Here is a 14,726-nt window from a genome sequence, read left to right on the forward strand (position 1 = left end):
AAAGTTACGCGGCAGCAGCCAAAGCAACTGCCACCTCACAGGCCCAACTTCGCGGCCAACAAAACACAGAGCAGGAGGTCATTCGAATTCCTCCCAACCCAGGAAAGCCAACAGTTGACTCCAATGAGAAGATGGCAGCCCCAAACTGGATCCCAGAATGGGCCCAGCGCACGAAGGCTAAGTCCATCGGACTACCACACTGGAGGAAGGAAGTACAAGCACTCGAAGCAAGGTTCGAGAAGCAAGAATCCAAAATCGCCAAATTCGAGAAAGACGTGGAAATGGGATTTAATATGGTATTCCAAGTACTCGGAGAGATTAAAAAGGAAATTGCTGAACTCAAACATAGCAGATAGAACTAACGAACCCGGACAGACCAAGATGGCACCGACACGGATCCTACAGTGGAATTGCAACACGTTCTCGGCAAGAGCAGCGGAGTTCAAGCTCCGCTTCGAAAGAAATGCGCCACCAGAAATGCTGCTGCTGCAGGAGGCTAAAACACCGGACATGGCAATCACCGGCTTCAACGTTTACCTAACTCCGACCATGAAATCTAAGCCAAGCTGCAGGGAGAAGAATCCCATTGAAAAGAAAGGATGGGTGGCAGTTTGCGTACTCCAAAACATACCACAGACGCAGCTAGACACCACTGCACTCTGCTCGGACAAGAGGGAGGTAGTTGCTGTCCGACTAAAGCGAGGTAAACTCAAACTGGTGGTGGCATCTGTCTACATAAAGCCCAATACCACCCTAAAAAATGGAGAGATGGCAGAATGGATCCGAAAGCTATCCGGGCTGGCGGATGGAGACCCACTGATTGTCGGAGGGGACTTTAATGCACAACACCGCGAATGGGGATACGACACCAACACAAAGAAAGGCCGAGACATCATCGCAGCCATGCAAACAGCCGGGCTTGAACTCCGCAATGAACAAGGGGTCAAGACGCGACTAGCCAAACAACAACGCCAGAAGGACACTACACCAGATCTCACGTGGGACACAAAGCGCCTCGACACCCAATGGACACCAAGGAGGGACACACAGGGCAGCGACCACTACCCCATCGAGGTCACAGTCACACATCCAAGTGGGCGGAAAGATAAGGAGTTTCGACCGATCAAAAAATGGGACGGATTCCGGGAGCTAATTCTAAGCAGCCTGGAGCGGCACGAAGACATCGAGGAAAGCATCTGCAAGGCGATGAAGGAGGCAAGAACCCACGTTAATGTCAAACAAGGTGATCCGACACCGGACACCCACCTTCTGAACCTATGGGCCAGTAGACTAGAAGCGTTAACAAGATTCAGGAGAAGCAGGGCGACGGCGCATAAGATCAAGCTCAACAAAGCGATTGCCATGGCTATAAAATACTCCAAAGAGCTATGCCGGCATAAATGGAGAAGCGTTTGCGCATCATTCAACGCACGTACCGGACTCGGAAAGGCCTGGCGGACTTACAGGGGGATGAACAAGAACAAACGCAAGAGCCGGAACGCAGCACAGAACCTTGCGCTTCGCCTGAACATGACGGAGGAGGAGCTGGCGGTAAAAGCAAGTCAGATATTTTTCCCGCACATCACGGCGGCAAAACAGGGAGGCAAAACACGCTCAAAGAGCTGGGCTGCAAAACCACCAAAAGAACCGGGAATGGACGAACCTTTCAACATGGGGGAGCTGCTTGAGGCCATCCACTCAGCCAAACGAGGAAGCGCACCCGGACCCGACGGGATAACATATACGGCTCTTAGTAACCTCCCAGGCGAGGCCAAAGAAGAGCTATTGAAGAAATATAACGAAACATGGAAGAAAGGAAAGATCCCTGACTCCTGGAAGATCTCTTGGGTGACACCAATACCTAACCCCGGAAAGACGCAGGATAGAATCGAAAATTTCAGACCAGTTTCACTAACGTCCAGCATTTGCAAAGTCTTGGAGAAAATGGTCCTGCAGAGGGTACAATGGTACCTCGAGACCTACGACAGGCTGGACCCGAGGCAAACAGGATTCAGAGAAGCCATGGAAACACCAGACAGTCTCAAGCTGCTATACGAAGACGTCATGGCAGACAAGAAGAGCATAGATCCAAGACTTGTAGTTGCTCTTGACATAAAACAAGCCTTTGATGCCGTTCCGCATTGGGCGGTGAAAGAAGGAGCTAAGAGATGTGGACTAAGGGGCAGAGCACTAAAATTCATCAAAGACTTACTGGACAATAGAAGGTTTAAGGTGAAAATCGGGAACACAATGGGCCCGGAGACACTCAACAACAGAGGCGTACCACAGGGGGCAGTGATATCGCCCACATTATTTAACATGGTAATGGCAGATTTACCAACGAGACTGCGACGCATTGAAAACCTCGGGTTCACAATATACGCGGATGATGTCACATTGTGGACCAAAGGAGGCTCGCTGGGAGACCAGGAGTTCACTATGCAACGGGGCATCGACGAAGTTGCAAAGTACTTGGAGGAAGTCGGGATGGAGCCGTCCCCTGAAAAAACCCAATACATGGTCGTTGCGAGACCAAAGGACCACAGAAAAGGGATTGCACAGCAAGTGCAACTTCAACTCATAGTAAAAGAACTAGAACGGCGCCCGAGCATAAAAATCCTTGGAGTTACATTTGAAGAAACAGCTGGGAGTACCAAACGGCTACCCGAACTGAGGAAGGTATGGGACCAGGCCCTGAAATTGATTCGTAGGACAACGAGTAAATCGTAGGGGGCGGACGAAAAAGCAATCCGGACCATGGCAGAAGCCCTCCTCACATCCAGAGCGCTCTACTGCTGCAACTGGATGAACCTCACCAAGGCTCAGTGGAAGCAGATTGAAAGACTGAACAATCAAACCATGAGAGTGGTAACTGGACTACCGAGATACACACCCCTCGACGAACTAAGGAAATATGCAGGAATGAACAAGATAGAGGAGAAAGCAGAGTCACAACAAATCGCACACTTTCAACGCCTCGAAAGGACTAAACATGGGCGAAGATATTGGAAATCCTAGGATACTCCACGGAAGGTAGGCCCCCGATCGAGGAGGCTTCCCCACCATTGCAAGACTTCACTTCACTTTACTTTATTTCCTTAAAGACCCCTTCGGGAGGGGTATTACATAAGGGGTGGGAGAATATAAAAAAAACAATAACTTGAACAATAGGTTGTTACGTTGGATTGATGGTCGACACAGCTTCAGCAAACCTTAATGGGCAGGTGATCGTAGCAACTTCGCCGGGAAGGCCGTTCCAGTCTGTTGCAGTACGGGGGAAGAAGGAATTGAAAAAAGTGGCAGTTCGATTGCGGTGACGGGTGAACTGCAATGGGTGACCTGTTGGAGAGAGATGCGGGCGTGGGGTACAATGTAGGGCGCGTGATGGAGCGGAGAACAGAAAAACTTGTGAAATAGACATAAGCTAGCAGTTTGGCGACGAGAGGAGAAGTCTAAAAGGCCCGATTCAGCTTTTAAGGATGAGATACTAACTTTGTACGAGTAAGATGAGTGGATGAATCTGGTGGCGCGGTTCTGAACCTGTTCGAGTGCATAACTGAGATAGGCTTGGTGCGGGCTCCAGATGGGGGATGCGTATTCCAGCTTTGACCTTACGAGTGATTTGTATGCTAGCAGTTTTATGCTTTGAGGAGCGGTACGTAGATGGCGTTTTAGAAATCCTAAACTTTTATTTGCTGATGAGATAATGTTAGTGACATGTGCGCGCCATGATAGGTCGCTACCTAAGGTGACACCAAGATATTTATAGGACTGTACTAGTTCGACGGGAGTGTTAGCAATTGAATAGGGGAAAAGGAAAGGGTTGGTTCGGCGATGAAAGGACATGAGTTTGCATTTATTAGGATTAAGTGACATGAGCCAGTGGTCGCACCATTCCTTAATGCGGTTGAGGTTTTCCTGTAGATTGATTTGGTCAGGAATGTTAGTAACTGGTTGGTAAATAACGCAGTCATCGGCAAACATACGGATTTGGCAAGTAACGTGTAAGGGTAAATCGTTATTATATATGAGCAATAGCAGTGGGCCCAAGACGGAGCCCTGGGGAACACCTGATGATACTGGTAGGCAGTTGGAGGACTGGTTATTAACGAGGACGGACTGAGAGCGATTAGTCAAAAATTCCTGTATCCATTTCAAGACGTCAGGGTCTAATCCTAGCCGAGAAAGTTTTAGTAGCAAGCGTCTATGAGGTACTTTGTCGAAGGCTTTCGCAAAGTCCAGGAAGATAGCGTCAGTTTGGCAGTTAGAGTCGAGATAGGTATGCAAGTCGTGGAGAAAGAGAGCTAGTTGAGTTTCGCAGGAGAAGTTCCTGCGAAACCCGTGCTGAGAAGAGTGAAAGAATTGGTTAGAGTCCAGGAAGTTCATAACGTGGGTATAAATGACGTGTTCCATGATTTTTCAGGGTACGCTTGTTAAGGAAATGGGTCGATAATTTAATGGAGAGTCCTTGTTGCCTGATTTGAAAACGGGAACGACCTTCCCCGCCTTCCAGTCATCTGGAATGCCGCCTGTGAAAAGTGACTGCGAGAACATAAGTGAGAAAAATGATGAACATACATGGTTACAAGTCTTCAAAAATTTCGAGGGGATTTCGTCGACGCCCGCTGATGATGACAACTTGATGTTATCAATAATAGACGAAATACCGGCAGTGGAAAATGAGATGGGGTGCATTTCCGATTCAATAGTTACGATTACGGGTGGTGCGTCGGGCTCTTGAGTAAACACTGATGAGAACGCGATATTAAACATGTTAGCGCACTCACTATCGCTAAGCACATTCCCCGATTCATCGGCAAGAGTTAAACCGGGAGTCTGCTGAGGGTTTATGACCTGACAGAACTTTCTTGGGTTATTGATTAACATGTTTGGTAAGTCAGTAAGGAAAAATGAGCGCTTGGCTTCAATGATCGCGTTTAAATATGTTTCTTCGGTCTCGTAGTACCTTTCCCACGCGCATGGGTTTGGTTTTGACTTCGCAGAGCGAAAAAGACGCTTTTTTTTATTTTCCAGCCTCTTAAGGGTTTTAGTGAACCATGGCTTCTGTCGGCTAACACAAAAACTGATTTTAGGAATAAATGTATTTATTAATTCGTTAAACTTGTTCTTGAGTAGTACCCAATTTTCATGGATGCATCGACTTTGATAAGCAGCCTCAAAGTCAGTAAAAAAATTGGTTAAATGGTTATTTATCGCTTCATAATTTCCTTTGTTGTAGAGGCGAATTGTTTTATTTTGAGAAGGGGGCAACGTCGGCGAAAACATAAAATCAGCGTGAATGACCTTATGGTCACTAATTTCCCGTAGGTAAGTAATTGACGACATACTGTCAGGACGGTTGGTCAATATTAGGTCCAAGAGACTTGCAGTCTCTTGCGTGACACGTGTTGGCTCAGTTAATATTTGGGACTGGTTAAAATTGAAGCAAACATCGATAAATTCTCTCGTTTCTGCGTTGCTCGTTGTTGTAGGCGCCAGGTTAGCCCAATCGACATATGGGTAATTAAAATCGCCAAAAAGAAGTATGTGGGCATTGGGATGTTTTGCATTGAGGTGGCACAGCATATCGTTAAGCTGCCCCGGAAAATCGGGACTATTATGCGGCGGCCTGTAACAGACACCCAACAGCACTGTTTCAGGAGCGGCATGACAGATGAGCCAGAGTATTTCCAGATCGGATGAAGTGTTAATAGTAGTGCATGGTATTTGATGGTTTACGGCAATGAGAACACCTCCCCCGCGAGTACCTTTGCGATCATTACGAAAGAGACGGAAATTTGGCAGGTACGCTAAAACTTCGGAGTCAGTAACATCACTGGTTAGCCAAGTTTCAGTGAGCACAAGTACATTGCATTCAGAAGATAATACAACGCCAGATACGAGTTCGCGCTTCGGAAGAAAGCTGCGTATGTTAGTAAAGATCACCGAAAAAGAAAGATTAGTTCGAGGGGCACGTTGGGGGCGTGTTGTAATTTTCTGTTGACGGTGCGATTGCTATGAGATTTCTTTGACTGATTGGCATAATTCATCGAAAACGTAACGTTTTGCGCCGATGAGCAGTGTTTTGTAGCGCAAAGAAAAGGGAGCAGATTTGCTTCTAGCAAAGGCAAGGAGGTGCTTCCGTGCGTTGCGAACTGAGCGGGAAAAATCTTCGCCCATGCTGAAGTTAGCACCTTTTAGTTTACGGCCATTCGAAAGGATGGCTTCTTTAGTTTTGAAAAAGGAGAAGTTCACTATTATTGGTCGTGGACGCTCGACCGAATGACGCCCGAGGCGGTGGGCACGTTCTATTTCTTTCGAGTCTAATGTTAGATCAAAAAGTTCAGAGCAAAAGCGAATGATTCTTTGTTCGGACTGGGCAAAAGTCTCTGTAGGTGAGGGATCGGGCACACCATAAAATATTAGATTCTTTCGTCGGGATCGATTTTCAGTGTCGTCCACACGGGCCTCAAGGTCAGAGACCTGACGAGCCGCGTGGGCGGCCCTGGTCACCGTGGCCTCCACCTCAGCACGTAGCGTGGAAAGGCCTTGGTAATGACCCTCCAGGTCAGTCATCCGCCTGCCTAGGTCCGATATGGTCCTATCGGTTATCTGCAGCTGACTTTTTAGGCCCTTTACCTCCTCGATGAGTTTAGTTTGACCTGGAAACAGCTTCTGCAATTCGCTTAGGATTTCACTTGAGGTAACAGGACCCGGATTAGTCTCTACATCTCCAGACAACATCAGTAAGCGGCGGATGACTTGAGCACATTCTCTAGCAACGGCAATGCAACACTGCAGGCTCGGCAGCTGTACTAAAAGATAGTTGCTCGATTTCTTAGACGAGCTAACGTACGACAGACCAACCTGCATGGTGTAGGACAGCGGGTTAATGGACCGTGTTCTGGCACAGCCACCGAGCCCACAGAGTGCAGTCGCCGGATGATGTTCTTTTATGACTGGCGCATCTGTTGACGTCGATGACGATGGTGCTTCCCACGATGAACTGGGGATCCACGGATCAGATGACAGCGCCACAAGGTTTAGCGGCGCGTTTGCTGTTGATGACTGCCAATCTCTCGAGCCGTGCGCGTGGCGAAGGGGCGTACTTTCCGTGGCGATAATCCAGGTATCATTCAGGAAGGCTGGAACAATGACGAGGGTGATGAACGAGGTAAGGACCTGCATGGTGTAGGACAGCGGGTTAATGGACCGTGTTGTGGCGCAGCCACCGAGCCCACAGAGTGCAGTCGCCGGATGTTGTTCTTTTATGACTGGCGCATCTGTTGACGTCGATGACGATGGTGCTTCCCACGATGAACTGGGGATCCACGGATCAGATGACAGCGCCACAAGGTTTAGCGGCGCGTTTGCTGTTGATGACTGCCAATCTCTCGAGCCGTGCGCGTGGCGAAGGGGCGTACTTTCCGTGGCGATAATCCAGGTATCATTCAGGAAGGCTGGAACCATGACGAGGGTGATGAACGAGGTAAGGACCTGCATGGTGTAGGACAGCGGGTTAATGGACCGTGTTGTGGCACAGCCACCGAGCGTAACTGATCACAAGCCAACATTCAAGGGACAAGGAACTAAACAGAGAAAATTCGCAGCCAAGAAACACGTCCAGTGGCTCGCGGAGAACACTGAATGTAAGGAAATAAGGTACACAGATGCCGCGAAGGACGACGGGGCTGCCGCAGCAGCCTTTGTCGACATTGCGAGGGACAAGACCTAGTCAGAGACGCTTCCAACGCAGACCTCGGTTAAAGAGGCTGAACTGCGTGCAATTTTAGCCGCAGCCAAAGATATCCGTGAAAGAATCGACCCAGGTAACAGGGCCTGGATCTTCACAGACTCTCAGACGGCACTGAAAGCTTGCCGGAGCTGCAGAACGAGAAGCAGAACGGTCAAGAAGATCAACAATATTGCGGAGGAGCTCAGGAAGCTGGATTCCAACATAACGATCGAGTGGCTACCCGGACACAACGATATCCCGGGGAACGAGAGGGCTCACCAGGCCGCAGCGGAGGCAGCTAGCAGCACCAGCTCCGCGCCAGGCCTTACCTCTCGAGTCGAAACGACGAATGAAATGTCAATAGACCCAGATGAACCCAGATGAAATGGCCGAGCAAGCCAAAGAAGGGGGGAAACTGTACCTGAAGGGTCTTCTGCTAACAGAGGAAGATCCGATACCACCAGGGTACACGAGATCGGAGACGGTTCGGCTACGGCGAATCAGGACAGGGACGGCACTAACTCCGGCGAAAAAAGCATCCTTCGGACTGAAGGACCACGAGGACCCAACGTGCAAGGCATGCACAGAGGGATCCATGGCAACGACCAAGCACGTGCTCTGGGAATGCAAAGGCCTGGAAGACTTTAGAGTAGAGTCATGGGACTCGCTACCTAGCGAGAAAAGGCCCACGAACCCTGAAGACTGGACCCACCCCAAGGGACAGCCGCAGCACAGAAAAGAAATCCTGGACTCCCTGAACAGCTACATCAGGGACTCTGGGGTCCATCACTTCATCTAGATTTATTCATTGTCACTTACCCTTTCCTATAAATCCCTACATTCCTTTTCCCTCTCGCCTCAGGGACACCAACCCATAGACGAGTGAACCTTTCATTAAATAAATACATGTTCTCTCTCTCTCTCTCTCTCTCTCTGTCGTTCACTTCTACACATGGCTGTCATTCAATCAGGGAAACGTCTCTCCCTTTGAGGCAGTCGTCCCCTGCGGTGTACATGGCTGGACGGAGGAGCCTGCTGCCAGGAATGAGGGAACCGCTCCTGAGTATCGAGCAAAGAGAACAGCCAGCGTCAGTCCTGTCGTTCACTTCTACATACGGCTGTCATTTGTACTTTTATAAGAAATGCTCATAATTGTGGAGGGAGCTGCTCCCTGCAGCATTAATCGAGAATGGGCATAAAGCTCTTATATGTTGTGTGTGTAATTTCATGCAAAAGCAATATTGCACCCTTTGGCATTGACTTACTTTGTTTAAGCACAGACCGCTGACCAACAGTTCTTATTAGGATGGAGCCTGCCATTTTCGATTTTTGTACCGAGACTTGCAGTGAACCTGTAAATTTTGTAGGCCCAAAATGAAACCCCACAATATGGTGCATGCAGCAGACATTTGTATGGCAGAGTAGTCAATGGTCACAGAAATGCATTTGTTTTGAGAGGGACCAAAAGAGACAAAAAAAAAGAAATTGTTGTCGTCCTGCCACCAATAGACCCACCTCAAGAAGCGTTCGGCGCATGCATAAAGCCGCCATAACTTTAGTTCACAATAGGCCGACGGTGGTGCCCGAAACGGCTTGTGCTGTCTCACGCGCAGAGTTCCAGTGTTTCGGGCACGTGCAGAAAGACTGAAGTTCCCTCAATGCATTGCGACACCGGTGGCGCGTAGTCAAACTGGCTGGTGAGATTTGTTTATGGCATGAATTCCATATGCCTCACCCCACTGGTGTTAAGGATGGTTCTGACCTAACATAGTGCGACACTGTTAATGCAAACAAGGGATGAAAAATGTTCATATCAGGCACAAAGTTGCACCCTATTATTTGGTGCCAGCATTTACTAATTCAAAGTAAAATGCAAAGAGTGCCGCAGTTGTACTCGCACTAACAATGTCATGCAGCATTTGTGTCTGGCCATCATGTTACTCACCAACCGCAGCATCCGCATTGGGCACAAACTCCCTGTCGCAGCTTTGCATCTCACTGGAGTGGGCGGCTGTAAGTATGGGTAAGGCTCGTGCTGAAGCCGCGAATTTCATCAGCAGGCAGTTAAATTCCACTCACGCTGTTCATTACAGCAGGGAGTCCCAGGGGCGGATTTAGAGGGGGGGGGGGGGGGGGGGTCCGGATGTCCTGACCCCCCTCTTGATTTTTGCATGTGTAAAATTTAGGACGTGAAACGAGGGGGAGGGGGTTCCTAAACGTATGGTATGCTGACCCCAACCCCCCTCAGGAAATTCCTGCCTCCGCCCCTGGCAGGGTCGCATGTATGGTGCAAATCAACACTTATCCAAAGCACAGAAGAGCATGCTGACATAAATTCCAATACTTGTTTATGATGTCCTCGGTACATACTGCACATATACGCATGGCAGAATAGTCAATTGTTGCAGCAATGCCCAAGAAAGCACATACCATATTTGAGATGGGCAAGTACAAGCCGAAAAAGAAGGAACAGAAGATTTAGCCCAGAGTATGCCTGGCACATGCTCGAGTTAAGGATGATTGTGACTGCATGTCGCTGCATGTGCCCGGCTACTAAATGCTGGAATTGCGTGTGACTCACCAACTGGGGGGCCCGCCTGAGGCACAGACTCCTGGTCGCAGTTTTGCACTTTGCTGGATTGTGCCTCTGTGGGCGAGGGCAAGGCTTGTGCTGAAATTGTAAACTTTGTCAGTATGCAGTTCAATGCTGCTTGCATTAATTCATCACCTTGGACAAGCATATTCTCAATAATCTGTGAAGGAAGAAATACGACACCTGTGAGAGCAGCACTTGAATGCAGAGATGGAAGCGTCTGGATGCTGTCTTCCTCCTACATTGGCTCCCTTGCTTAAAATAGGTAGCATTTTAATACCAAATCTAGCAACCAAGTGACTGCAAATTTACCATCTCTGACTGTGTCAACTTACCTTGGATGTTTCCCATTTCCCTTTCTCGCGGTGGTCATCGAACTGGCTTTTGCAGCCTATGGCTAAAGTTGCTGTGACAGCGTCTGGTTTAAGTGTTTTGGTGCCATGGCTCTGCCAGATCCGAGGTTCAAACTGATACGGTGAAAAATGGTCCTGTCGAGAATGAACAGGGCTAACTTGCAATTCACGGGACAGTGCACTGAGAACACTAAAAAATTCGACTTTGTTTGGAGGTAGAGAGCGTCACACTGTTAGTACAGAAGAGTGATCGCCGCTTTTTTTCTCTATCGGAATAAAAAATTCGTCAACAAAGCAGCTGGCGCGGCGGGAAGGGCTAATTTGGGACGCTAAACTAAGCGGTAAAATTTGGCGCAAAGCAACACTCCATGGAAGTAAGATACGTAGAGACACCGATGCTCTGTTCGCGCTAACAGTGCCGCGCATTGTACGCCCTCCACGCGCGCGGACAGTACGAGCTGGAACACCCGATCCAACCTTTTTCTGCGACTCCCACCAAGCTCCATTATTCCTCAACTTTGCTTTCTATTCCTAGTTCGGACCACAGCTCTCTCAAAAACAGGTGGTAAGCCAAAGAAACATGAAAGGCGTTTTCGGCTCATGTTGTCCTCGGTAGTAGCTTTTCGTGTTTCCTAGAGGTACACTGCGAGACACTCACAGCTGAAGCGGCCAATCGGCGGCTTCATCTATTCATATCATGTCCCTTAAAAACTCAGACTACGCGAAAAACTTTGCCGGCGAACAACCGGGTTTTCGAGTGAAAAACAACGGGCTAAAACGGCAGAGCTCTGCTCTCGTAAGGAAGATAGCCGCCAAGGCCCCCCAAGAGAAAGGCCCTCAAATCATAGATGAGGGCATCCAAGCCTTTGAAAACCTAAAACACCAGGGCAAGGCAAAGGTGAGCTTCAGATCTACCATTCAAGAGTTACGAAGCAAAGACCTGAAACTGTGCGTCTCGGATAAAGAAGGAGGTTTTGTGGTTCTGGATTCAAACATCTATGAAGAAAAGGCCCAACAAGCGATCAATAAGAATTTCATAAAAGTAGAAAATAAAAGGGCAAAAGCAGCAAAAAGAACCATCATTGACCTGTTCGACCAAAATCAAGCCAGCCTTTGCACCAAGATCAAAGGAGCGGCAAATGACCAGCTTTCGGTGTTTTTCTCCGCCAAAACTCACAAAGAAGGCATTCCTTTTCGGGCCATAGTCTCCGAAAGGACAACGTGGCAAGCATGCGTTTCAAGGTTTTTGGCACAACATCTCTCAAAAATACACATAGAAGATCCATTCCGGATCCCCAACTCAGAGCAAGTAATATCTTATCTTGAAGAAAAAGGAAATAGTATAGTCTCGGGGTTTTCCTTGGATGTACAGGACATGTACTACTCCATCCCTCAAGCAAGGCTGTCGCACGTCCTCAGAAATACCATTGAAAATGAAGGCCTTACGAAATTCCAAAATGGAGCAGGTGTTAGCGTTGACACCTTCTTGGAGATTTTAAGGGTTTACCTCTCCGCAACGGTAGTGACTTACCAAGATCAGCACTTTGTCCAGAAGAGTGGAGTGTGCATCGGGACAAAAGTGGCACCATATTTGTGCGACGTCTTTTTAGGCGCCTGTGGGGTTGCTATACAACAAGGTTTGAAAGACCCACGAGTTGCAGCTATTTTTCGGTATGTTGATGACTTTCTTATTTTATGTACCACCCCAGTTGATGAAACATCAGGCGGATGCCTTAACACCACTCTTAGGGATTTTCATACAAATTGCATGGGCCTCACCTTTACATACGAGCTTCCCGCTGATAAGTCTATCAGGTTTCTGGATTTGGCCTTAGACTCCTAAAAGGAACACGTTTGTTGGAGGTACGAAACGCGATCGGGGAAAGGGTTCCTTCCCTTTGACTCAGAACATTCGAAAAATGTGAAGCAAGGGGTCGCCACCACAGCTCTCACAGCTAGCCTCAGAAAAACATGTTCACATCAGATGGGACGAAGCTTCAAGACCCAAATCTCCAGACTCCATAAGGCCGGGTATCCGAGACCCTTCTTAGCCTCCATATGTGAAAAACTTTGCCAAAACATCAAGAGATCCAGCCAAAAGAATGACTCTAACACACGGAAAAAGGTTTCTAGATCACCTTTCGCGGTGGTTCCGTATATTCATGGAGTCACACATAGATTGAAAAAGATCGCCACAAGGCAGGGCGTCAAAGTAGTGTGCTCGGCACCAAACAAGGGATATGCCATGTGCCGGAAGGTCAATCTAGGGGAGGCCAACAACACCGGCACTTGCAACACCAAACATAAGAATAAGTACGTCCAATGCGAAAAGGGGAGTAGTGTATAACATACCACTGTCATGTGGGCGTGTGTATATTGGACAAACGGGAAGGTGCGTGAACGATCGAGCACGTGAGCATGCAGCAAACATAAGAGCCCTAACAGGGCCGGGGCATTTAGCCGCTCATTGTCGAGCATGCACGTGCGAGGCCAAGCTCGACCTGGGTACCATATTAGCTCACCACAAAGACCAGCTCGCCCGTGAAATACTTGAGGCCTTGGCCATAGAAGATAAAGAAGAAAATTGCGTTAGTACACCATCTATTGCGCTACAGGAAAGCGAAAAAAGATTCCTCCGGAAAACCAGTATCCGAGATGGAACAGAAAAATCAAGTAGGAAGAAGAGGAGGTAGCCACAACGCCAGTAGACAATGAGAGGAAAACGCAGAATCTTTATTAAATAGTTGGTAGTCCAGCGATCACCTGTCTTTACTCCTTTCTCCGTAATTTCGTAGTTCAGCTGGTTTAACCGTTGCAATATGTACCACCAACTAGCTCAGCTTCTACCCCCTGAGAGCACCGAGGCCGCATTTCAGCTGAGACCGAGTTCCGCAGTCAGGCGCGTTAAGAAAAACATTGCATGTGTACCTATGTGAACGTGTGTGGAAGAGGTAACTAGCCCAGAAATGCTCACCTCACAAAGCTTGCTGGTTCTGGAAGGACGATAATTTTCCTCCCACTCATGTGGGAGGAAAATTATCCTCTTCAGATCGGCTTCAGATCGGCTTTCCGAAGCGGAACGGCGAACAACTTTTTTCCACTACCACAACTCTGGCTGCACCCAAAAATGCAACACCCCGTCATCTAACACAAACGCTTACTACTTCACTTGCCTCATTACGGTCCAGAAACACCAGGACGTCGAGCTAAAGTCGTCGGCAAGTATCACGAAACACGCGAGCGGACGGAGCAGCCGAGCAGCTTGGAAGCAAATGGCGGACGGAAGTGGCGACGATTCCGGAAATCACGTGACATCGCTCTCCTCCAATAGAGACAGATGTCGGCGCAGCAAAGAATGACGGTACTTGTAAAACGCAGTGAAAAAACATCGAGGAACTTTAGGTCGCACTGCCAGCGAGTCACCCCTTTTGTCAGCCGGTATTCGCCCACAACCCTCGCATCGTTCGTCTCGAAAGCATCCCGGTGATCTCTAAAAGCTCGATCCGCTGGCGAACCCAACAGTGGAGAGGCATATGTTAGGGTCGCCATCTTTTACGATGCAGAACGACCTCCGGCTTCGTTTTAACCACTCAGTTAACTGCATCGTCAAAGTGCATCGTGACCACATTTTGACGTCTCCGCCAACTTCATCATTTTACGAGCATAGCTCGAAGTTCGAACTGAATAGGGAAAAACAACATTTCAACGTCATGTCACGTGACCCGAGAGAATAGCCAATCAGTGCCCGATGCAGTTTTCTACATCATTTAATTTGCTTTCCAGCATAGATAGACTGGTCTGTTAACAGGACAGCGGATTACCCAAACCGGGAAGACGTTTCTTGAAATTTTTCTCATATCTTCTTGGACGTAAGTCGACGCAGGGGATGAAGGTCGACCAACTTGGAGAAGTGGTCGGTGACCACAAGGAGGTACCTGTTGCATTGTGGGCTGCGTCGAAATGGGCCAATAATATCACACGCAGATATTTCCCAAGGATGATGACTCTGGACCGACTGCATGAAACCAAGGAGCTTCCCGCCACG

The 14,726-nt window shown here is 48.4% G+C and overlaps 1 protein-coding gene and 2 pseudogenes across 1 annotated transcript; 1 reads left to right on the forward strand and 2 right to left on the reverse strand.

The window, feature by feature from the left end:
- Nucleotides 1-381: 381 nt before the first annotated feature.
- LOC120842431 lies at nucleotides 382-8,612 on the forward strand (annotated as a pseudogene).
- LOC121047106 lies at nucleotides 6,016-6,888 on the reverse strand. The gene has a single exon (XM_040502099.1). It carries the CDS (start codon nucleotides 6,871-6,873, stop codon nucleotides 6,016-6,018), a length of 858 nt encoding a protein of 285 aa, XP_040358033.1. The 5' UTR covers nucleotides 6,874-6,888.
- Nucleotides 8,613-9,036: 424 nt separating the features above from the next.
- On the reverse strand, nucleotides 9,037-13,825 carry LOC115323733 (annotated as a pseudogene).
- Between the last annotated feature and the right edge of the window lie 901 nt (nucleotides 13,826-14,726).

Source organism: Ixodes scapularis, unplaced genomic scaffold (genome assembly GCF_016920785.2).
Source record: "Ixodes scapularis isolate PalLabHiFi unplaced genomic scaffold, ASM1692078v2 PGA_scaffold0__279_contigs__length_252992795, whole genome shotgun sequence".
Lineage (NCBI taxonomy): Eukaryota > Metazoa > Arthropoda > Arachnida > Ixodida > Ixodidae > Ixodes > Ixodes scapularis.

What these genes read in the sequence shown, in the direction of transcription:
- LOC121047106 (XM_040502099.1), bottom strand. Translation starts at nt 6,873, where the DNA reads ATGCAGGTTGGTCTGTCGTACGTTAGCTCGTCTAAGAAATCGAGCAAC.